The 23374-nt window shown below is 37.6% G+C and overlaps 4 protein-coding genes across 6 annotated transcripts in view; 2 read left to right on the top strand and 2 right to left on the bottom strand.

The window, feature by feature from the left end:
* Positions 1 to 138: 138 nt before the first annotated feature.
* On the bottom strand, positions 139 to 7224 carry LOC125228192 (ribonuclease P/MRP protein subunit POP5). 3 transcript variants are annotated; one of them, XM_048132666.1, is made up of 2 exons: positions 7190 to 7224; positions 139 to 593 (listed from the first exon to the last, which is right to left on the bottom strand). In XM_048132666.1, exon 2 carries the CDS (start codon positions 563 to 565, stop codon positions 143 to 145), a length of 423 nt encoding a protein of 140 aa, XP_047988623.1. In that variant the 5' UTR covers positions 566 to 593; positions 7190 to 7224; the 3' UTR covers positions 139 to 142. The 3 variants fall into 3 exon arrangements, with proteins under 3 accessions (XP_047988623.1, XP_047988622.1, XP_047988621.1); XM_048132665.1 differs by lacking the exon at positions 7190 to 7224 and adding an exon at positions 674 to 870; XM_048132664.1 differs by lacking the exon at positions 7190 to 7224 and adding an exon at positions 694 to 869.
* LOC125228187 (FGGY carbohydrate kinase domain-containing protein) lies at positions 2776 to 5427 on the top strand. Its single transcript, XM_048132652.1, has 4 exons — positions 2776 to 3333; positions 3634 to 4496; positions 4572 to 4794; positions 4927 to 5427. Exons 1-4 carry the CDS (start codon positions 3148 to 3150, stop codon positions 5281 to 5283), a joined length of 1629 nt encoding a protein of 542 aa, XP_047988609.1. The 5' UTR covers positions 2776 to 3147; the 3' UTR covers positions 5284 to 5427.
* Positions 6122 to 21564, top strand: LOC125228185 (E3 ubiquitin-protein ligase Bre1). The gene is made up of 17 exons (XM_048132651.1): positions 6122 to 6324; positions 6489 to 6647; positions 7072 to 7258; positions 7780 to 7965; positions 10401 to 10615; positions 11366 to 11626; positions 11969 to 12142; positions 12292 to 12549; positions 13128 to 13229; positions 13678 to 13790; positions 15336 to 15489; positions 17015 to 17167; positions 17729 to 17920; positions 18459 to 18651; positions 19046 to 19140; positions 19641 to 19772; positions 20096 to 21564. Exons 2-17 carry the CDS (start codon positions 6495 to 6497, stop codon positions 20246 to 20248), a joined length of 2721 nt encoding a protein of 906 aa, XP_047988608.1. The 5' UTR covers positions 6122 to 6324; positions 6489 to 6494; the 3' UTR covers positions 20249 to 21564.
* The window catches only part of LOC125228189 (rootletin-like), a 38480-nt gene continuing 22230 nt past the window's right edge, over positions 7125 to 23374 (bottom strand). The window contains exon 9 of the mRNA XM_048132658.1: positions 7125 to 7246. Within this exon, the coding sequence (XP_047988615.1) occupies positions 7202 to 7246 (45 nt within the window). The 3' untranslated portion in view covers positions 7125 to 7201. The remainder of the gene's footprint in view (positions 7247 to 23374) is intronic.

Below are 23374 nucleotides of genomic sequence, written 5' to 3'. Positions count from 1 at the left end.
AAGGAAAGGACTCAAAGGTGCTCTATTAAATTGGTGGTTAAATATTATGCATTTGTCACTGGACACCCTGTATTTTATTGTTTAAGGTATAAGTATAAAGGTTGCAATTAAGATTAAGTATATCTGAAATAAAACTTATTTTTTATGTTAAATTGTCTATATTCACTGCTACATCCGTTTTTGTAAAATCCATCACAGCTGCTTCCAATTGTTTCCTTTCCTCATCAGACTTTAAAGACATCCACTTTGAATCCAAGTATGTTCTCTGGTGCCTTTGAATAAACTTGAAACAATGTTTCAATGTGGCTCCTACATGTAGTGTCCTCAAAGTCACGTCCAGGTTTCCCATTTTGTTTATGAAAGGTAAGCTACTGGTGACAAAAACATGAGGACCATGTCTGGATCGTAATATGGCTATTCTTGTATTCTCATTGCAATATTTTGTCAGGAATCCTATTCTTATAGCAGCAACACCAAAATCTCCGTGTAATTGTTGAATTTTGTTCAGCACTGTGTCATGGAATATCCTAGATTTTAAACTCAAAGGCTTGATCTCTGGCACCATGGGACTTGAGATCTCCACTGTAATGTATCTGAAAATCATAAAATAAATGAGCTTCTTAAATGTTTTTAATATGATGAGTGAAACATAGTTACATTACGTACTTCGTACGCTATCAAAAATTTACTAACCTATTCTTAAAACGCACCATAATTAGAAAATATTTATACCCTATGGTCTAAATATTAACTTAGCAAAAATTATCTTCAATTCGCTAAGTTTTAATGGTTTCAATAGTTGTATAATTTAGGTTATGTTTATTGTCTTGGCCACAGAAATATAGTTAAACCAGAATGAGTAGTTAGGTCAAAAAGTGTGTCCACATGAGAGGTCATACGGGCAGCATGCACGAAAAAGATGACGTCATTGTCCCGTTTCCCAATATAGCTTAAGCGCCATCTATTGGCGCGCGTTGGAACTAAGCGGCTGATCGATGCGCTCGCTATGGTTGTAGCGTGTGGCCTGAGTAAAGCACCACAGCTGCGACAGATGGCGCGCCCGTGTTTATTATTTTTGAGTGTTTGTAATTTAAAAACATGAAAGATTGCATTAAAATAAGCATCTTTTATAGAATGAAGTTGTTTGAAAAACCTACTTATTTAGGAGTTAGAGCAGTACGAAGTTGCGAATTTTCCCATAGTATTTACTAAGGCGCCAGAGACTTAATAAATTTACGATGATTTTTTTACCAATATAACCTATGTTAATATTGATAAATCATATAGAACACGTTTAAATAAGGATGTTTTGTTATATAAACTTTTTCTTCTCCATTAATATTTACTGAGATATTAGGGTTCTAAGATTAGTAAATGGCACTAGCACTTTAATAAAATTAACGCGTGTCTCGCAAACGGTCTAGGATACAAAATGACGACTTTTATATAGGTATGTATAGGTTAGGTTCGTTAGGTATCTTCAAACGGCCGAAGGCTCCTATTCTGTGCAGTTTCTGTAATAAGCGGGGCTCCGTCGATATCGCTTTCTGTCTCTGGCGCCTTAGTAATGCTACGGGAAAATTTTTCAACTTTGCACCACTCTAACTCCTAAATTAGTAGGTTTTAAAAAAAACTTTAATTTATAAAAGATGCTTATTTTAATGCATTCTTTCTAATAAGAACAAAACACTATGCTAGAAAGAGTGCAGAGGAAGTTCTGTAGGCACATTTACAAACGACTGTACGGATATGACCCATATATGTATCCATCTCTATTCGTAACAGGAATGGTTGGTCTTCAAACTCTAGAAACCAGACGGAAACTGCTGCATATTATGCATTACCGCCAACTGTTTCACCATAGAGTAGATGACCATCCGTGCTTGAGAGAATGGGGCTGCAAGTGCCAAGAGCGAATGTGGTGGTTGGCATGCCGGGCGCGGTGCCGGCGCGGCGGCGGCGGCGCCTGTTCGCGGCGGCCGGCGCACCGCTCGAGCCCGAGCTGCTCTTAACCGCATCATGTTGGAGACAGACGATATTGACATATTTGCTGATAGTGTTGGTGTGTTTTACAGAAAACTCTTAAGGTTCATAGACTCTACACTCCTTAGGTTATTTTATTATATTTATGTCAAGAACTCTGTTATTACTATCCTTGTGTTTTTAGCTGAATAAATTGATACATAATAGAGAGATAAACCATAAGAAAACTTGGCTTTATGTAATCACCATAGTTTAACTTTTAAGTGTGTTTGCTTTTATTTATGTCAATTTAACATGTACATAATTATATTACCACATAAGTGCTTTGGTGAAATACTGTTAACTTTTGTGTATTTTTAATAAATAAATAAATAAATAAAAAAACGTGAAAAAAGTCCCAGAATCGGGCCCCTTTTGCTATACTCTGACCGCCCCTGTCTATACTACTGTAATGTTTGACGTTATCACGTTAAACTACCGTCCGTAAACCGACTTTACAGACAACCAATTTTTTTTTATATGAACCAAAATAGATTTAGATTTATTTTTTCTTAATGGCAACTTTGAAGGAGGTCCTTACTTTTTTTATTTATTCGTACCAAGCGATATTATTTTGTAATTTGATAGCATGAGAGTACATTTTATTAATTGACTTATTTGACAAGTTCACTCTTGTCTTGCTTGTCAAATTCATTGAAAGTTTGGTTTGGAATCTTGGAATAATTCCTCGGCGGCAATGTTGTAATTCCTGTTTGAACTTGCGTTATTTTTGTAAATTATATAATTTATTTATATATTGTACAAACATCATACAGAAGTTTTTTACAAGAGCAATATGTACTTTTTAAAACTTAATTCATTATTTACTTTTTTTTTCTATTTACCATTGCGATTCTGTAGATAACAGAGTGAATGGAGAGTAAACAAGGTTATCTCGTAACCCCGAGTGTTTTTATGGTTTATTTAATAGTAAACCAGTTATCGGTAATACCAAGGTCGCGTGTAATGACACTATCTCAATTATTTTATTGCTCAGCAGCTTGCACGTCTGTAATTGCTGAAGTAACACTGACATTAAATAATTTCCAACAGTGTTATATATCTTTCTTGATTAGATGGTTGGAAAGTATCTCTTGATTAAATTAAATTATAATTTCCTATAAAATGGAGAAAGAAGTTTATTTCATTGGTGTCGACGTAGGATCCGGCAGCGCAAGAGCAGCACTTGTTGACCAGAAAGGACATGTCTGTTCCACTTCAGTAAAGGAAATTCAGACCTGGAAACCAAAGGTGGACTTCTATGAGCAGTCCTCTAACGACATATGGAATTGCTGTGAATATGTCATTAAGGTTAGATTCTGTTATTTATAAATTAATAATCTTAGCCCTTAACCTTCCAATTACATTTACGCCTAACAGGTGCTGCCTCCCATAATATAAGCAGGTTTTCAATGGATCCTATACAACTTCAAAAAGGCATTTGTTAACATGTTGACTTCGACTTGCACACTTCCCAAATATCCATAGTACCCACCTGTAATGGCTGTAGCAATAGCTTAGCCTTTTAACCACTTACTTTTCATTAAGAATGCTCATGTTATAGAATAATATTAACTATTAGTGTTATTAATTGTTTTTATATTTTTTCAGAATGTTGTCCAGGGAGTGGATCCAATAAGCATAAAGGGAATTGGATTTGATGCAACATGCTCGCTTGTTGCCCTAGATAAGCAATTCAACCCTTTAGCAGTGAGTGATTCTTACAACAATGAGCAAAACATAATAATGTGGATGGACCACAGGGCTCAGGCTGAAGCAGACTTCATAAACAACACAAATCATGAAATACTCAAATATGTGGGAGGAAAAGTCAGTTTAGAAATGGAAATTCCAAAACTACTCTGGTTAAAAAAACATTCAATCAACTGGTCTGAGTTTGGTTACTTTTTTGATCTGCCAGATTTTCTTACATGGAAAGCCACAGGATCCCTGAGCAGATCTCTGTGTTCCTTGGTCTGCAAATGGAATTATGAGTGTTCTGTTGATGGTAAACAGGGTTGGAATGTAGATTACCTAAAGAAAGTGGGATTGGAAGACTTAATTGAGGGTAACTTCAAAAAGATTGGTGATAAAGTTTTGATGCCTGGTGAGCACTGTGGAGGGCTCTCACCTGAAGTTGCTAAAGTCTTGGGTTTATTGCCAAATACTCCTGTAGCAACATCTATTATTGACGCACATGCTGGTGGTCTGGGGATGATTGGAACAGATGGTGATGGTATAGATAAGGAGATGTCTACTCGTCTTGGACTGATCTGTGGCACATCTACATGTCACATGGCTGTGAACAAGAAGGCTGTGATGGTGCAAGGGGTGTGGGGTCCGTACTTCAGTGCCATGGTCCCAAACATGTGGTTGAATGAGGCAGGGCAGAGTGCATCAGGGATGCTGTTAGATCATGTCATTTCAAGCCATCCTGCAGGCATTGAGCTGCTTAAAAAGTACTCTACAGGAGAGTATGTATTATTTTCGTCTTAAAGTGTATGGCCCTTCCTGTAATGTTTATGTTCTTAATTCACAATTTTTTTTAGGGTCCGTAACCACTTAAGAGACTTGATGACTATAATGGCAAAGAACCAAGGCCTCTTTGACATTAGTTTGCTGACAAAAGACTTCCACATGTGGCCAGACTATCATGGTAACCGTTCACCCTTGGCTGATTCACTTATGAAGGGCATGATTAGTGGCCTTTCCATATCTAAGAATGAGGAGAACTTGGCAGTGCTGTATCTAGCCACTTTACAAGGTCTTTGTGTAAGTACATATTTCCAATGTACCTCAAGAACAAACTAACCCTCAAACCATTCAGTAATTTTTTTAGAGCTGTAGCTTTTATGCTGACTCAATACTTTCAAATGGTAAACTCAAAAAAATATTTTTTTTCAGTATGGTACCAGACACATTGTTGATGCATTAGTGTTGGCCGGATATGATCCATTTAAATCATTGCTTATCTGCGGAGGAATAACGAAAGATCCACTCTTCGTCCAAATACAAGCTGACACCACAGGGCTATCCATTATGAAGCCACATGAAAAGGACTCCGTTCTAGTTGGTGCAGCAATTCTAGGGGCCTGTGCTTCCAAATATTTTAAGAATATGGATGAAGCCATTCAAAACATGGGGGGGAAAGCTGATGTGATAAGACCAAATTTGAATATCAAGTCATTCCATGATAAAAAATACAATGTGTTCCTTAAAATGTTTCAAGATCAATTAGTTTATAGATCACTTATGAAATAAGGATAATTATATATGATATGTATTTGTGTAGAGGGGAAATTATGTATTGTAATTTATAATGTTGTACTCATCAGAAGTTTTTTATGCCACTTTTCGGCTCGATATAAAGTTACCGAATAACAAGAACTTCCTTTCATTGCCTTCTCCTTTCTTCGTCGAAAGCGTCCGGTAGATACAGTGAAATTAACCGTAAAATAAACCATTCAAAACTTTACAGAATCATTGCTGTCTTCTCAATTCTCGTAGAATACAGCAATGTATGTCAAAGCGTACTATGTCCTCTGTTCTGTAGATCAAGCGTTTACTCTGTATGTAAATCTCGGTTTAAGGGTACATTTTGTATAAATCGTCGTGGTGTTTGTAGAAATGTAATTGAAAAAAGCGCTATTAATTAACATTATGTTCGTTCATTTCGTGTAGATGGCAGCACCTTCGTTGTGACTTTATTTTACCACCTTGAAAAACGAATTATTTCATTTTAAATTATTAGAGATTAACTAATGGTAATATTTATATTACTATAAAATAATATAATTACATATTACGGTAGCAACATATTGAGCAATATTTTTAACGCTTTTGGTCAAAAACAAGGTGCACCAATGAGTTGAAGCAGCATTCACCTTTACTCCTATGTTCTATTTAATGTTTTTGCCACCCTTCAATCAAATTGACTTACTTTTCTTTGTATTATACAAAAAAAAACTCAATCAAAAACCTTATTTCTCTATTATAAAATATGTCTCCACCGTTTTTATTTTGGTTTTTCGACGTTTACTTAAGTTCTGAGCTATATAAGATTCTTGGTTTGATTTAATGTTTTTTTACCCTGGCAACACTATTATAAAAACGTCTCCGTTTTGGGACGTTTGGGAGGTGGTTGCGGACGGACAACCAGTTTTTTGTACGCAAATAAACTCAATTAACATCATAGTTACCACAATGATAGGTATCTCAGTAGCCATCCGAAATTCAGTATCTAATGAGAAAGAACAATCCAATTAAAGCTACTATTTCCAGATTGTCAATATTGACAAGCAGGTATGCATAACCCAGTCAAGTAACGATTGCATGTAACTATCTAACACAATAGAAAGTCACCCGTGTAATCGTGATTTGGTTGGATAATATAGATCAATAGTTTGATGCTAAACTTTCGTAATTAAACATATTTGAAAGCGTATTTTCTTGTAATTATGTTTTAGTTCAGGATGTCTAAGCGTGGAGCAGACGATGGGGGCAACGGCAGCGGCCAGCCCCCTATCAAGAAGGTTCATTTTGAACCCCACCTCATTGGACCAGTGTCCACTCTGGAAGAAATGGACATAAAAGTCCTTCAATTTCAGAATAAAAAGTTAGCTCAGGTAATATATCACACTATTGTCTCGTTAACTAATAGCCAGACGCTCACAAAATAGATAAAACAATGAGACAATTAGCTGATTGACAATGCAAATTTCAACAAACACATTAACTATTCACACGGAGTTTCAATGATGTTTCACTAAAGAAGGACTAATAAGAATATCTAAAACAGGAAATACAGCTATTAAACAATACCTATAAGTCAACTGCCCTTGATATTGACACTAATTTCTGGTAAATAGGTAATGCAATGATGATAAACTTGGTTATGTACTTACTACTACTTTTAGTAAGTTCATGAGTACCTAAAGGAAAATGATTATTATCAGTCTAATTTAATTCTGTCACAGAATTGTGTGATGATGTCAATCTAAAGCTTTTCATTTTGATAGGCAGTCATATCAATGTTTTGAATGTCCACAGAGAATTGAACAACGCCACAGGTGTGAAGCAGAATTGAGAGCTCGGATTGAGCAGCTTGAAAAGCGACAAACTCAGGATGATGCTGTATTGTGTGTTGTTAACCGGTACTGGAACTTACTGAATGAAGATATCAGGGTGCTGCTGCAGAGATTTGACGCTGAGACTGCTGATGAGTCTGAAAATAAAAGTAAACCGCTATATCACATTAATAATAGGCTAACATGGTTATTTAATTTACACATTATAAATACTTATTTATCATGTATTCATGTTTTTATGAGTTCCTGGTATATCTTTATAATGGCAGATACTACATAGTAAAAGCTAAATTTAAACACATTATTTTCATGTGAAGGTGTCATAAAGCTCTGAATATTCTATGAATGAAATATGCCTAAATTGTTGACCTGTGTTTGAATGTTTTTTCTTGTTTGTTTTTATTTTTAGCATTAATAATCATGGTACTATTTTTTGATATAGTGAACCAACTGAACCCTGTATAGGTATACGTAAAGGTTTTATGTCAACTAAACAAGATATTAACTTACGAAAGCTTGTAACTAAGTAGCTACTTGTACTAAAAGTCTAAAATTTATGAATGTTGTTACAACAATTAAACTTCCTACACATATTTAAAATAAGTTGGGAGGCAACAATGAATAAACGTCTGTTAATTCTTACAGATGAACATAACATTGTCATTTCCAGATGAAAATGAAGCAACAACGTCATTCCTCATGCAACTTTCAACCTGGGACAAGGAAGAGCTGGACGCCCAGCTAGCCAACCGGGTGCAAGTGAGCAAGCGTGCTGTGGCCAAGGTGCTGCAGGCGTTTGATCGGCTGCAGCAGAGGAATGAGAAGATATGGAGGGCCATCAAAGGGGAAGCTGAGGGTATGTATTTTAGTAGAAGTTCTGAGGATAACGTATGTATTTTCCTAAAAGTTTGCTACGGTCAAGGAGAGGAGGATAGATATGCAGAGCGAGATCTTTTCCCCAGTAGAGAGGAAGGAGATCCCGACGAAAATAATTTGTTCTCTGAGAGGTCGATATATCGCGTCGGAGTCTGGCGTTTGAGGTTAGGTTTCAATAATACTGTCACTACATAAATACTACAGCAGCAGTATGTTTATCTTAATATTGACAATGTTTTTACTCACTACCTATATGTGGATTGACATTTATAATTATCTAATATTTATTTACTTCTTATCTATGGATTATCAATCATCAATATCATACAAGTTTACTAACCCAAAAAGTAAAACGTTAAATATCTGAAGAACTAAAACATTTATGGGGACAAAAAAGGAAAAGCTTATATTGTTCAAGGATTGAAAACCTTTTTGTGTTTTTTATCAGTTAAAATCTTTTAGGTTTCTAATACATATCAACAGCATCGATCAATCTCTTTGTTGTTTCCTCAGTACCATCCATGAGAGGTATAAGACTACAAGCTGACTTTAAATCGAACTCCATGGTGTCACATTCACTATATTCGCTATCGCTACTTGTACTCGTATTTTCCTCTACCTCAGGCTTTGAACATAACTCTAAAATTTCTTTATGCAGAGTAGTAATTTTAATGTACAATTTATTGGTCTCCTCGATAACTCCTGAGTTTACGTCCTTTAACTGGGAAAATTGGGAGATAATATTGTTACACCTATTTATAATATCATTCACTTTTGACAGTTGATTTTTTGTTATGTTACCCTCAAACCTTGATTTCCCTTTTTTAACTAAATATTTTTTTATGACAATTAACTCGTTGTAACATTTCAATAATTCATCTGCCATCACAAAATTATATCTAAGTACCTAATTTAATACATACCTATTTTAACTTACATTGACGTGACATTATTGTCCTTAACTTACTTCACGCGAAATGATTGTTCACTGTATCACTTACTCGTAGTAATAGTTCGTTTACTGTCCGTTGAAACACTTACACCAAAAAAAAAACGAAACGCACATTACACAATTTCCGTTAACACTTCAATCAAACACTTATCGGAGCCGTACGAGCAGCACGCTGCAGCTCAGCTAGAGCGACCTCCTGGCGCATCCATTTTTTGTAGGTTTCCTTACACCTTCTGTACAGGGCGTAGCCTCCTCCGATGACGATTATGACGAGCAATATACCCAAGATAATATTAGTGACACTTGCGTGGAATCGAAGTTCGTCGGTGCTCGCAGAAGCCTTATTGTCACCTCCGGCCGCAGTTTGTGCAATAATTACCTCTTCTTTTGATTTTGTAGCCCCCATAGTGAAACTTTTTAAATCAGAAAACCTTAACCGCGAGAAAAAACATCACGTTATTTACTTTTGTTCTAATTGTCCACTTGAGCTATGTTAACATGGTAATGAACTGCGCTCTCAATACCGATCGGTGACTGACCGCACGCGCGACACCGTATATGGCAGGGTCGCCATGTAAGGTGAGGGTTCGGAGTAGAGTGGAAACGACTGTTTAGATTAAATGATGATTTAATACTACTCTCATACATGAGTAATTGGTCCTTATATATAACTTATCAGCTACGTACATAACTATACATAGTATACACTACACTAATAGTGTAACACAGAAATTGAAAATCACGCTTGGTGAGCCCAAGTCCCAAGGCCCACGATAAAAGCTCTGCCTAGTTCGTAATGCACAGGACATCATTTGTGCATATTTTTACATAATATAATTATATTCTGTAACCTGTCTGTCTCTGATACCTATGAAAATTTAATTGGTAACTGTGGCTGGTGTTTATTTATGATGCATTTAATTGATTTTGAAATTGCGCTAATAAAACCGCTAATTGCGTTAATGTTAGAAAATGACTATAATTATGCTGGTGCAATAACCATCAATTGTGTGTATTTATAGTATCTGTCCTTTCTTGAGGTCTTTTATCTAAGATTACTTTACAATTTTAATTTGTTATCTATGGTATATCCTTATTTCTAGGATACTCAGTAAAATTTGCATTGATTATGATCAATGCCAAAGAATAATTTTCAAATAACTAATTGTGTAACTAATCAATGCATGTTATGTTTTGTCATTATTTAGTATTTAGTACCAAAGACTATGCTAACTCTACAATTCGTAGAGTATGCTAACCAGAACGAGTACCAAAGACTATGCTAACTCTACAATTCGTAGAATTGTAGAGTTAACATAGTCTTTGGTACTAAATACTAAATAATGACAAAACATAACATGCATTGATTACTTACACAATTATCAAAATATGAGGTTTATTCATAGTACCTCTTATTGCCTGCAAGCAGGCATTTGTATTTTAAAAAATAATGTATTGTACAGAAGGCGCCCCGTCCCTGGACGAAACCATCCGCGCGACCAACGCCGAGGTGACGGCCGAGAGCCGCCGCCTGCAGGCGCAGTGCACCGCGCTTCATGAGAAGCACCACGCCATGACGCTCCGAGTTGCTCAGCTGCAAGATGCTGTCAATAGCAGGGATACGGAGAATGCAGAACTTAAAAACCAGATTGATGATCTCCAGTATGAGTTGTTGAAGGTAGGTTTGTTTGTGGTAAAACTAATATAATAAAAGCAATGCACTGAGCTTCACGAGAAGCACCATGCTATGACGCTTTGAGTAGCTCAGCTGCAAGATGCTGTCAATAGTCGGGACACGGAGAATGCAGAGTTGAAGAATAGATTGATGATCTCCAGTATGAATTGTTGAAGGTAAGTGGTTCAATGCTTCATTCTTGCATAAAACTATCCGCACAACTATTACACCACACTTCTTGAGAAGCAACACACTATGATGCTCCGAGTCACTCAGTTGCAAGATGCTGTCAATAGTCCGGACACGGAAAAAACAGAACTCAAAAATCAGATTGATGATCTCCAGGCAGGCCAAGCATGGTCGTGTGATAAACGATAAAACGTCAGGCCGTCCCTGTCGCACTTACAAATAATGCGAAAAGGATGACCTGGCGTTTTATCTTTTATCACGCGACCATGTTTGCCAAGCAGTGCGAGTTGTTGAAGGTAAGATGTTGAATCCCGATATAATTATAGTATTAAATTTCTTTATGAAAAATTTGTACAGGATGCAAAGTGTTCAAAGTAATTTTTTTCTATGATATCTTCAAATATGGAGGTGTAAGTTTTAGCAATTTGCTTTACTAATGAGTAAATAACTAATAAGTGTTGTCAATCAAAAACTTTTGGTATTATGAAATAATGGAAAACAACAGTATTTATGTAGGTAGTATTATATTTTGTGCTTTCTTATCACAAAAAATGTCTTCCTCAGATCCGTTCTCGCAACGACAAGCTAGAAAACCACCTGGCTGAAGCTATCGAGAAGCTCAAGAGCTTACACCAGTCCGGCGCCACCACCACAGCCGCCGCACCAGCACCAGCCATCTCCACCATCGCCGCTGCCAAGCTTGAAGATATAGCTGCAGAGTTGGAGGAACAGAGAGAGTTGGCTAATAATCGATTGGCTGAGTTGGACCGTCTTCACAGACAGCATAGGGATGCATTGAAGGAGGTTGAGAAGCTGAAAATGGACGTAAGTATAGTGCCTACACTATGTAAACACGTATGGAGAAATAGGTAGAATGATATGACTTTCATTGCTACGTGTAATATAATTTTATAAACACTTACTCACTTTTATATTAAAGGAAAAAATGGAAAAATTTACGCTTCCGGCGGGACTTGAACCCGCACCATTTTTGCAATCCGTGCAATGCTCTTACCAATTGAAGTCCCGCCGGAAGCGTAAATTTTTCAATTTTTTCCTTTAATATAAAAATGTTTAGAATCGTTAGCAGACGTTTCTGCTTAATAAAATTAACTTACTCACTTTTTTTTATTTATTAGTAAATTTCAATGTCTATCTTTTGTTCAGATCCGACAACTGCCAGAATCGGTGATAGTGGAGACGACTGAGTACAAGTGTCTCCAGAGCCAGTTCTCCGTGCTATACAACGAGTCCATGCAGATGAAGACTGCCCTGGATGACACTCGGCTACAGCTGCAGAATGCCAAGAACTTGCACATGCGACAGATCGAGATGATGGAGGTACGACACGCATTATAAGCATTAGAATCCTGAGTTCAGTAGTCAAATCATCTTGAAACCAAATAATAAAGAGTCAGCATGTGCATCTTCAGGGAGATTCCATACCTTTTTGCCACTGATGTAGTACTAAAATCAACTTAATATTTCAGAGTGAAGAGCTAGCCAGACAAAAAGCCCTCAGAGCCGAAATGATCCAGCTAGAAGATGTCCTAGGCCAACTACGGAAAGAGTATGAGATGCTCCGCATAGAGTTTGAGCAAAACTTGGCAGCAAATGAACAGACTGGGCCGATCAATAGAGAGATGAGACATCTCATCACTTCCCTGCAGAATCATAACCAACAGTTAAAGGGGGAGGTACATCGGTACAAGCGGAAGTATAAAGATACTAGTCAAGAGTTAAATAAGGTATGTTATAGAACATGGGAACTTTCCACAGTGTTCTCATTGATTATATGTATCGTAAAGAATTGGTGGTTCTCTAAAACAAAGGATGATCGTATCAATGTGCATTTTTCGACAGGTAGAGGTACTGGCATGTTGAAAGTTTGAATAGTTCTGTCTGATTTTATATAATTTTCAACATTTTCGTGATTGTTCGATTTATAACAATAGGCTATTTTCCTACTAGTCAAATCAGCTTCTTTTTAAGAACTGTCAAAACGATTTGCTATTTGGAATTACTATGAAGTACTGAGGAGTGACGTCACGGTCAATTCATTTACTTTATATTTTTCTCTTTGACTTATTAAATAGAAATTATGTTTAAACATAACTACTGTCCATATATTTCTTCTAATTTTGTGGTGGTTTATTTCATGCACTGCATAAAATATTTTTTTTAAGTATATTCTCCTATACTAGTAGCCTATTTAGTGTGCTTTAAATACTCATTTTACTCTTGAAAATCATTATTAGCCTTGTAATTGATTACTTCAATCTACGTAAATGTAGGTATTTAATTTAACAACGTGGTTATTATTCAGGTCCGTAAAGAGTTGGAGGAGGCGGGCGCGCGGCCGAGCACGACGTCGGACGCGCACGATGAAAAGCCACTCGCCGTCAAAAAGGAGGAACCCGACCCAGAGGTATGACGTTTTACATATTTTAAATTAAAATCTATTCCATCGGGTCAGATAGTAAAATGGCAGATTCATGTATTATGTACTTAAACTTAAACAAGATGGCTGCAACAACGCAGCGTTGTCTCGTGTGCTCTAACTGATGTCTGAGAAACTATGGATCGTCTTGCAAAACAAACTTTATCATCACCATAATATTCACAAAATGAAAATAACTGGAAGTTTTAAATTTTAGATTATTTTATGAACGTCAACTCTTATAAAGTGAGAGGATAAAACTTACAACTCGTCCTGAAAACTTGGCTATCAGTCAGCAGGTCGGTTAGGTACTTGTTTAGATATATTGAGGGCCTCAGTCGAATACATCAGACGGCTACTCTTCGTACAGTCGCCGTCTGTAGCGTTGAGTGGAAGCAACGTTAGGTAGTAATGAGCGGCGTGTTGTGGTGCGCAGGGCGAGGAGGCGGCGGGCGGCGCGGAGGCCAAGTCGGCGGCGGCCAAGGAACACTCGCGCGCGCGCCTGCAGGAGCAGGACCTGCTCATCAAGGACCTCAAGCAGCAGCTCAAGTAAATATCACTTCACAGGTGTACTGCGAAAAGCTTTTTCTCAAACATGCAATGAAATATTGTCTTTACGTTCCTTAAAATGGGCTGGGAAGTATCGCTTTTTGGGCGCAACAACTCGAGAGGACTGTAAAGAGATTTCATATTATTTTTTAGGCCTGCAAAGTAACTTTTTTTTATAAAATATTGTCCTTTAAATCATTTTTTTTAATTTCATTGTATGTTTGAGAAAAGCACTATACATGCCTCGGCGTGAAAACGGATTCCCACTTGGCCTCGTATCCTCATCCCGGCCTCTGCTGCACGCTATTCCTCGGCCGTTATATACCCACTAACCCTCTTGTCCCGAGGTGGCCGGAAATCCTCATTTTACACTAATGCAGCTGTAATGTACTACTGATTTTTTTAATCCCCGACGCAAAAACGAAGGGGTGTTATAAGTTTGACGTGTCTGTCTGTCTGTCTGTCTGTCTGTCTGTCCGTCCGTCCGTCTGTCTGTCTGTCTGTCTGTCTGTCTGTCTGTCTGTCTGTCTGTCTGTCTGTCTGTCTGTCTGTCTGTTTGTCTGTCTGTGTGTGTGTCTGTCTGTGGCATCGTAGCTCCCGAACGGATGAACCGATTTCGATTTAGTTTTTTTCATTTGAAAGCTGTGTTAGTCGGGAGTGTTCTTAGCCATGTTTCATGAAAATCGGTCCACTAGGTCGCGGTCGGGGGTTTTTCAAAATTTTAATTTTGTGGTTAGGTTATTGTATGTATGCTTTTTATGTTCAATAAAAATCTTTGAAAATCTTTGTTCGTATTTTTCATGCTAGTTCAAACACTGTCGTACTGAGACTGACTGAAATAGCGAGACGCGTTCGTACGTTTCCGTAAGAATACGAAGGAAAAGCTTTTCGTACTACATCCGTACACGTTTAATCCTCCTGCTAAATTATTTTAACATGTTACATAGACGTGGAACCCATTTTGTAACTCCTTATTGGTCCTACAATTTTTTTTTTCACTAAAAAGTGTAAATAGTAAACTACATAATTTTTCGTATATACATAAATTTTATAAATATACTAGTACGAGTTTTGGATTTAACACACTAATTTTTAAGGTGCACACGATTTTATAGGCCACCGACGCTCACTTATCCAGTGGTGTTCTCTTAGGGCCCATTTAGACGGTTCGAGAACTCGCATACGAGTTTTATTACATTGCGGTATTTGATGGCTGTGCAAAATTTTATGTACCCTCAACATCCCGCAATGTAACTAAAATCGTATGCGAGTTCGCACGCCGTCTAAATCAGGTCTTAAACTTCCAATGTTTGCACGACGAGTCTATGATGTATCTATACCGACACAGATCCGCGACAAATACATTGGTTAGGGGCGTTGAGGAAATTTGGACTCCTGTTAAACCAGAAGACCCTCCTCCAATTTTTTGCTTTACCACTCTGGCTAAGTTGCAAGTAAGCATTGACAGCGAGACTGAATTCCCTCAATGTCCAATGTTTTTATACAATTTGTTGCTTTAATATTTACAAATAAACATTTTTACAGAAAAGCTGTGAACGAGCAGAAAGAGCTGAAGCTCCTATTAGACATGTACAAAGGCGTCAGTAAAGAACAGCGCGACAAAGTGCAGCTCATGGCGGCCGAGCGCAAAGCGCGCCAGGAGCTGGAAGACCACCGCCAGAAGACCAAGATGATGCAGGTATGTATAGTAGTGAAGTTTACTCTCTTCTAATTCTTTCAAAAATCTCTGGACGAAGTTTCCAAAAAATATGTTTATTTCTACTGTCGTCTAGTAGGCATAATATGCAATATATGCAAGGACAGTTCAGGGTACGCTCAAACGCTCACGAAACGAAACGCTCGTAGATATCTATCTCTATCGCTCCTGCGTATTGGCGTGACAGAGCCAGACTACCTTTCGCGGCGTTTCGTTTTCGTTTCGCGTCGCAGAAATGCCATTCGGCTACGGCACCAGTACAGGATCTTGTTGGCGCAGGGCTTGTTGGAATTAAACTAATTAAAAAACTAAACTACCATTACAGGTCATATCACGAAAGCTGACAATAAACGAAACTTTGATTGTGTGATAGGGTGGAGCGAAAAAACACTTTTCTGGAATTAGCAAACCTAATAGTTATCAATCAATGCCCCTTAGTCTATAAAGCCTTTGTGCAAATTTTCAGATTTTTAAATCAACATCTTCTGCCTCCGCAATAAGTTTGAAATTTTGAAAATCTCATACAAACCTGAAAATTTAACTTTTAGATAAAAATTTTTTTTCGGCAGTATTATGTTCAGTATACATTATTGATACATATTATTACAAGAAACTACCAAAAATTGCGAAAATAGCGTTAAAAATCGCCAATTTTCAGTATTTTAGCGGCTATTTTGGCGAATGTACTGAAACTAGCCAAACTTTGGCGATTCTTGACGCTACTTTCGCAACTTTTTGTAGTTTCTCATAATGATATGTATCAATAACATATACTAAACATAATTTTTTTTATCTGAAAGTTGAATTTTTAGGTTTGTATGAGATTTTCAAAATTTCAACCCTAATGCGGAGGCAGAAGATGTTGATTTAAAAAGCCGAAAATTTGCACAAAAGCTTCATAGACTAAGGGGCATTGATTGATAACTATTAGGTTTGCTAATTCCAGAAAAGTGTTTTTTCGCTCCACCCTATTGTGTGAGTGACACATATATCGGTATAAAATCGCTGTCAATAGAAATTGTCAACAATGTAAACAAACCATTGTATAAAATATCAATATTTTAGCACAATTTTATCATTTTAAAGGTTGAGGATCATAATGTGATATGAATTGATTAAATAACACATGGATTTAGCCAGTATCTGATGAGTTAGAATGGAAATTAAAGACATTTTGACTACAAGGTTTGTTTACATTGTTCACAAGTTCTATTGACGGCGACTTTACAATCGTAATTGTCAAGACCCACTATTTTATTGGTTAATCTGTCACCCACGTAGATATTAAATTTTCATTCACTCATTCGTTCCATTCGTGCGACCACATGTAAATATAAAAGTTTCCGTAAAAATACGAAGGAAAAGCTTTTCGCTCTACGTCAGTACATTGTGTCAAAAATTTACATGGAAGTCATTTTCTGGGTTTTCAATAAAAATATCAACTTATTCACATTCGTTTTAGATCCTAAGAGTTCTAGAGTGAGAATGAACATAACTAATATTTTAGGAGAGCAAGCGAGAGCGGCGATTAGCAGACGAAGACGCACTACGCAAGATCAAACAGCTGGAGGAGCAGAAGTACGAGCTGCAGAAGCAGCTGTCCTGCGCGCGCCCCAACGCCGACCCGCTGCACTTCTCCAGGCCCTTCGCCGGCTCACAGGTACGTAGGGTACACACAATTAGCCGCCAATTTAGGTACATCGCACGTCAAATCATCAAAATGCAAGTCACGAATTTGTCTGACATTTTACACATCTTACACAATAGGGAATGTTCTGCCGTCTGATTTCAGCATACAAAGTTTTGTGTGAACATACAAAACCATAGAGAAACATATGCATGCTATCCTTTAAACCGTTTTCTGAGAAGTTTTCATTATGCATCACAGTTGATTATATGTAATAGATGGCCTATTGCGCACGGTCGACGGCGTGTTGCTTCCCTGTCACACTTATGTGCGAATAACAGGTGCAATAAAGGGGCAAGACGCCAAACATAGCCGGAGGTAGGCACTCCACAAAGTACTAGTAGCTCCCTCTGCGGATTTTGCGTAATATCCTCCATTCCCTATAAGAAGTATTGACTTACCGTGCTAATCCGTGGCCTTACTTGCTTAAGTCATAAAACTCATAGCTGTGCCTTTCCAATTTTTTACACGATACAGATAATCTGCCCAAATATATGTAGAATAATTGACAATCATATTCATTAACCTTTACAGGAAGAAGAAGCGTTACTGAACGAGATGGAGGTGACAGGGCAAGCGTTCGAAGACATGCAGGAACAGAACTCTCGACTCATACAACAGCTGAGAGAAAAGGACGACGCGAACTTCAAACTGATGTCCGAGCGGATCAAGGCCAACTCGCTGCACAAGCTGCTAAGGGAGGAGAAACAGTTGCTGCAAGAAAAGGTTAGTCTTTACTTTAAATATAAGACATGTAACTAACGATACCTCACTTGTTCAAATCGGTTAAGGCATTCTGAAGTTATGGTGGAAAAACAGAGCTCTTGGCTCATTTGAAAGAAAACGACGCCAACTTCAAACTGATGTCCAAGCGGATCAAAGCCAACTCGCTACACAAGTTGTTGAGAGAGGAGAAACAGTTGCTGCAAGAAAAGGTAGGTTGCTAGGTAGAATTGAACCCTTTTAGAAATTGAGCAAAATTGGACCATCTATTGGAATTTTGTTTTATTCCTTCGTCCTGCCTTATCGTGCCCTCTTCGACTCTCAATTAAATGTGCTTTAGGACGATATTCAAATTATACAAAGGATAGTAATATCAGCTTTTTCTGTCTAACAAATAGTTGAGTGTTTGTTCGCTTCCTCTGTTCCCCATGGCTGAGCGTCACGACCACATGAGGTCGTTATTTTGCGAACCATTTCATATGTTGAACATAGCAAGCTATACAGCTATACAAATAATGCTATGTGTATTTATTTCCTCCAGGTGGTGACTCGGGACCAGCAGATAGAATCAATGGGCGCAGTAGCTCGACGGCTTGAAGAGAAGGAGCGATTACTTCAAACCACGCTGTCCGCTGTGGAAAAAGAATTACTTCTCCGGCAGCAGGCAATGGAGATGCACAAACGGAAGGCCATCGAGTCTGCGCAGTCCGCCGCCGACTTAAAACTACATCTTGGTAAGTACACTTACATCAAACAGAATCAAAAGGCGTAATAACACGGAGGTTAGAACGTTAATGGTTGCTAGAACGTACGCTGTCCATTGTCCAGAAAGAGTTACTTCTTCGGCAACAGGCCATGTAGTACAAACGGTAGGTCATCGAGTCCGCCACCGACTTAAAATCGCATATCGGTAACTTCAACTTCACGTGAAATTAGTAGCTCATGTGGTTTTTTTATACTACGTCGGTGGCAAACAAGCATGTTGACCAACCTTAAAATTCCTTTCTCCATATTATCGAAAAACACGATTTTCAACTTAGAGGATGGATTTTACCTGCTTGCTACTTGTTTTTATATATTGCTTATGTTGAAATAAAGAAACCTTAATAATAAATGTGGTTTTTGCAGAGAAATACCACGCGCAAATGAAGGAAGCTCAACAGGTGGTCGCGGAGAAGACGAGCGCACTAGAGGCGGAGGCTTACAAAACAAAAAGATTACATGTGAGTTATAGTTTGTTTCAAACAATCAGATTTAGTTGAACATAGTAGATTACATGCCTAAGCCAGTAAAGTAAGACAGGCTTACTTATTAACTGGGCAAGGTTTGTATGTATCTGTTCGCAGAGCCGAGAAGCGGTAACTTCGGCCGGAGGACAGAAAAATACTTTTTGTTATTTTGGGTTAAATTGTGGCGTAGGCGAGAGGCTGGCAACCTGTCACTGCAATGTCACAGTTTCGTTTTCTTTCAACCCCTTATTTGCCATGAGTGGCACTGAAGCTTTAGTAGTTTCATGTGTTCTGCGGGTTCTGCCTACCCCTTTATGGGATACAGGCGTGATTGTATGTATGTATGTTATTTTTTGTTATAAATTGAGAAGCTAGTTTAACATTTCTTGCGAAAATGCATAGGCAAAGCCGCCGCAGATGTGCTTTTCGCCTGAACTCCCATATAGAACGCCCTTGGAAGAAAATTTTATAAAATCGTATTTTGTAATACTTAGGAGGAGCTAGCGGTTCTGCGGCGCAAGGCAGAACGAATGAAAAAGATGGAGCAAGCCGGCAGCAGCATGGACGAGGTTCTACTCGAGGAGATTAGAGAGTACAAGGAGACTCTCACATGCCCTTCGTGCAAGGTACGTCATCCGAGATTGTTTAGATTGTGTTCGACTACCTAAAACAGATCTCCGGCCGATTGTTCGTCGCCCCACTGTACCTATCGGTTCCCTTGTCCGCGGGCCACCATAGATTTGCTAAGAAGAATGTTGTCAGAAATTGAGATTTTGATACTTGAGTAGTCGCTTTATTATCGATGTTAATAAACGTGTTATTTGACTGTGAGTAAAAATACTGATAATCTCCATTCGTAACTTAGGCACGGTTAGTTATGCCTCAAACAATCGTCCAAATAGAAATCGTATATTAACTTTTATTTATGAAATCCATGTTATCCCCCCAGGTGAAACGCAAAGACGCAGTGCTAACGAAATGCTTCCACGTGTTCTGCTGGGACTGCCTGCGCACGCGCTACGAGACGCGCCAGCGCAAGTGCCCCAAGTGCAACGCGGCCTTCGGCGCCAACGACTACCACCGCCTCTACCTCTCCACCTAGGCGACCGCCGGCAAGCCAGGGTTAGGTAAGGTGCCCGATATTAAGAGGTCTAAGTCTTGGCCACAAGAAGTTTAGACGGCGCGTAACAAAATATTCAAAACTAATGCTGTTGCGCTAACGAACACCACCGCCTCTACCTCTCAACCTACAGTAGACCACCGGGAACTCATGGTTAGGTAAGGCCGTAGGTGTACGTCTACTAAGAGAATTATATTATAGATCTAGTAACAGGTCTAAGTATTGGCTGGTTGCGAGGGAAGACGCGTAGATGGCGTATACCGTGGCGTAAAAGTTTTCACCGCATCTCCTCTTCACCTAGACCACCAGGAATTGAGGTCAGGTAAGATGCCTACTTGAGGAGGGTAATAATTGCGGTGTGTTGGTGGACGAATATATCCCATGAATCACACAAATTGGTCTACGGATGTGGCAGGAAAGGTTTGAGCGCCGTAGTCTAGCAAAACGGATGTGTCACTTGACTCAAGAAAAAATAACAATGTAGGCGAATGTAATGGTTGTGTTCTCAATTGATCTCGGAGAAATTGTTTATTTATTTACAACAAGGAATATAAAAGGCACTACGGCGCTCATGCAATCAAGTAGCATCGTTATGTATATCGTAAGAACAAAATATAATGTGTTTAAATACCACAATTAAGTACTTGTTTACATATTTGCGATCCGATTATGACTTGACAGTACTTCGCAAATAAAATAAGGAATGTAATTGGTAAGAAGTAATGAAGCAAAACTGACGGATAACACTATCACAAGATGTATTTATAGCTAAATCAAATCATTGTAGTTGCGATATACTTTTTATTCTTGTTGGTTTGATATCAATTCTATTAACCTGCTTCTATGCGAATAGGGTGTAGAAGTTAGTGATCGTTTTTGAACTAAGTTCATAACGAACGAACGAAGTCTGGGAACATTGAAAATGAACTCTGGTAGTAATAATATTTTCAACTGACGTTTCCAGTAAAATCGCAAGCAACAACGATCACTAACTTTGACATGTTCATTGTTTAGTGTAAGACAACCCGATTAAATGTATAAATATCTGTAAATTAATTTAATAAACTTAAAGGTATGAAATTTAGTGTTGACGTATGTAGTTTTTACAATAGGATTACTAAATTGTATACCTTTAAGGTAACCTTAGTGGTAAATAAGTATGTAGGTTCATAACTACAATTATTAGATGTATTCTTTTTGACGTATGTGGACTATTATGTCAAACATTATTGCTATAATTTATTGTGTATGTAAGGAATGTTTAGAATAGCGATCGGGATATTCTGTTATTTATACTGAATATCGGGATATTCTGTTATTTATACTGAATTTCAATGGCCCTGCCATTCCGACGACGCGTGCGTATATTCGCACTAAAGTATGAAAATGTCTGTTACATGCAGACACTTCAGGCGCTCAGGGTTCGCTTGTATATATTATGGTGCTCGTTGTATGGAGCGTCAGCTTAAAATATATTTTCTTAAAAGTAACTTAATCCGCCTCACTCTTTGTTATACATAACCGTAACATAGGCGATAAATTGCGATAAGCGACACCATTTCTTTTGTTTGGCGGCAAAAATATTCGGTTTTATCGTAAGGATGGGTTAAAAGAATCAATTTACATTAAAATGTGTTCATAAATTCATACACCTGAAGCAAATATTAAAAAAATATATCTTTTTACAGTTTATAAGTAGCAAGCATCCTATGAGCCGCAGTATTAACGACCACAAGTTGCTTTTTAAATTATTAGGCTCACTAACCACGCTAGATCGATTTGTGTAAGTATGATGTGAAAGAAATTAGATTTAGAAGATAAGTTATAAACCAATTTTCAACATAGTAATTTGAACATGAATTTAATGATCGAAATTTACTCGTCCGACAGATCAATACAATTTTACGAGTATACGGGTACTTTCGACTTCATTAGACATTTAGTTCAAGACTGATCAGTGTAAGCTGTTACTCGTATTATTTTACGGCATAACAAAATGTAATTAAATTAAAAATCAATTGAATAAATTTGAATTAACAAAGGTTTGTTGCCGTGAGTAAAGTTTCGATAGAATTTTTCTGTTTTCGGCGAAACGAGGCGAAATTGAAATGTCGAGTATTTAAATACTGTGATTAGAAATATTGCCACCGAGTGAAAGATTTAAGGTATTAGGGCATTCTTTATGAATTTCCTATAAATGTCCGTGTGTCTCAGTCTTTCTTTACTTGGGCCACTCTGGGAAATTTTTGTGTTATCTGACAGATTAAACCATGTCCTGTGATATCCAGATCGGTAACAAAGAGGAGAAAATAATACATTTGTTTTTTGCGCACGAATTGTTAGTTTATAGGACAACGCAATACTAGGTACTTACGAAATTAATTTTCGAGTTTTTTCTCTTTAAAATGAGATAGAAATTTATTATGGACAATTTTGTAATACTTTGCCTGGGAGATCCATAGGAGGTCCTTCCTTGAATGTGGAGATATGTGTTGACGACGAATTTTTAGACTTTAGTTGCATCAAAAATAATTCTGAAATCAGCGCTGACGGGAAAAGTAAAGGCATCAGACAAAAATCAATTTATCCACATTTAAAAATAAAATGTGAAAAATGTTGATTTTAACTATGAGTTTAATGACTGGTGATTTTGTAAAGTCTTCTTTAGACTGAAAAATAATTTGATGGTACACCCGTATCGAGTGTTGCAGTAAACAAGATCTAACTTAAGTGCATAATACTGCACAATGCCGTTTTTGACCACCGGTTCTTCGATGATTATGTTTTAAATATGTACAGTCGTCCCGCAAACGAAGGTTGCAAAAATATCTGACACCGTCTTATTTGTAGAGCTACAAGAGCATGTCGCATATTCTTGCGGCCTCTGTAGAGTAACATATTACAGGTGACTTAAAGTATCAAAATATTAATAGAGCTACTATATTGTTTAAATTGCAGTTTTTCATTATATGCTCACGTCGACTTCGCTCTTGGTTGTAATTATTTATTAGCTTAAACAGCAAATTGCGGACCTCGCTTGGTATCGTCATTGTTATAATATTTAAGATTTACCCTTAATAACCCGCGAACAATTTGAATAAGTGACAT

This window comes from Leguminivora glycinivorella, chromosome 7, assembly GCF_023078275.1.
Source record: "Leguminivora glycinivorella isolate SPB_JAAS2020 chromosome 7, LegGlyc_1.1, whole genome shotgun sequence".
Classification (NCBI taxonomy): domain Eukaryota; kingdom Metazoa; phylum Arthropoda; class Insecta; order Lepidoptera; family Tortricidae; genus Leguminivora; species Leguminivora glycinivorella.
Note: the sequence above shows the minus strand (reverse complement) of the source record. Positions and strands in the feature narration are given on the sequence as shown.

What these genes read in the sequence shown, in the direction of transcription:
- LOC125228185 (XM_048132651.1), top strand. Translation starts at nt 6,495, where the DNA reads ATGTCTAAGCGTGGAGCAGACGATGGGGGCAACGGCAGCGGCCAGCCC. An exon ending in AGAATAAAAAGTTAGCTCAG is followed by an intron (nt 6,648 to 7,071) that starts GTAATATATCAC and finishes GAATGTCCACAG; the next exon opens with AGAATTGAACAACGCCACAG. An exon ending in TTGAGAAGCTGAAAATGGAC is followed by an intron (nt 11,627 to 11,968) that starts GTAAGTATAGTG and finishes TCTTTTGTTCAG; the next exon opens with ATCCGACAACTGCCAGAATC.
- LOC125228192 (XM_048132664.1), bottom strand. Translation starts at nt 713, where the DNA reads ATGGTGCGTTTTAAGAATAG. An exon ending in ATGGTGCGTTTTAAGAATAG is followed by an intron (nt 594 to 693) that starts GTTAGTAAATTT and finishes TATGATTTTCAG; the next exon opens with ATACATTACAGTGGAGATCT.
- LOC125228187 (XM_048132652.1), top strand. Translation starts at nt 3,148, where the DNA reads ATGGAGAAAGAAGTTTATTTCATTGGTGTCGACGTAGGATCCGGCAGC. An exon ending in GCTGTGAATATGTCATTAAG is followed by an intron (nt 3,334 to 3,633) that starts GTTAGATTCTGT and finishes ATATTTTTTCAG; the next exon opens with AATGTTGTCCAGGGAGTGGA. An exon ending in CCACTTTACAAGGTCTTTGT is followed by an intron (nt 4,795 to 4,926) that starts GTAAGTACATAT and finishes ATTTTTTTTCAG; the next exon opens with TATGGTACCAGACACATTGT.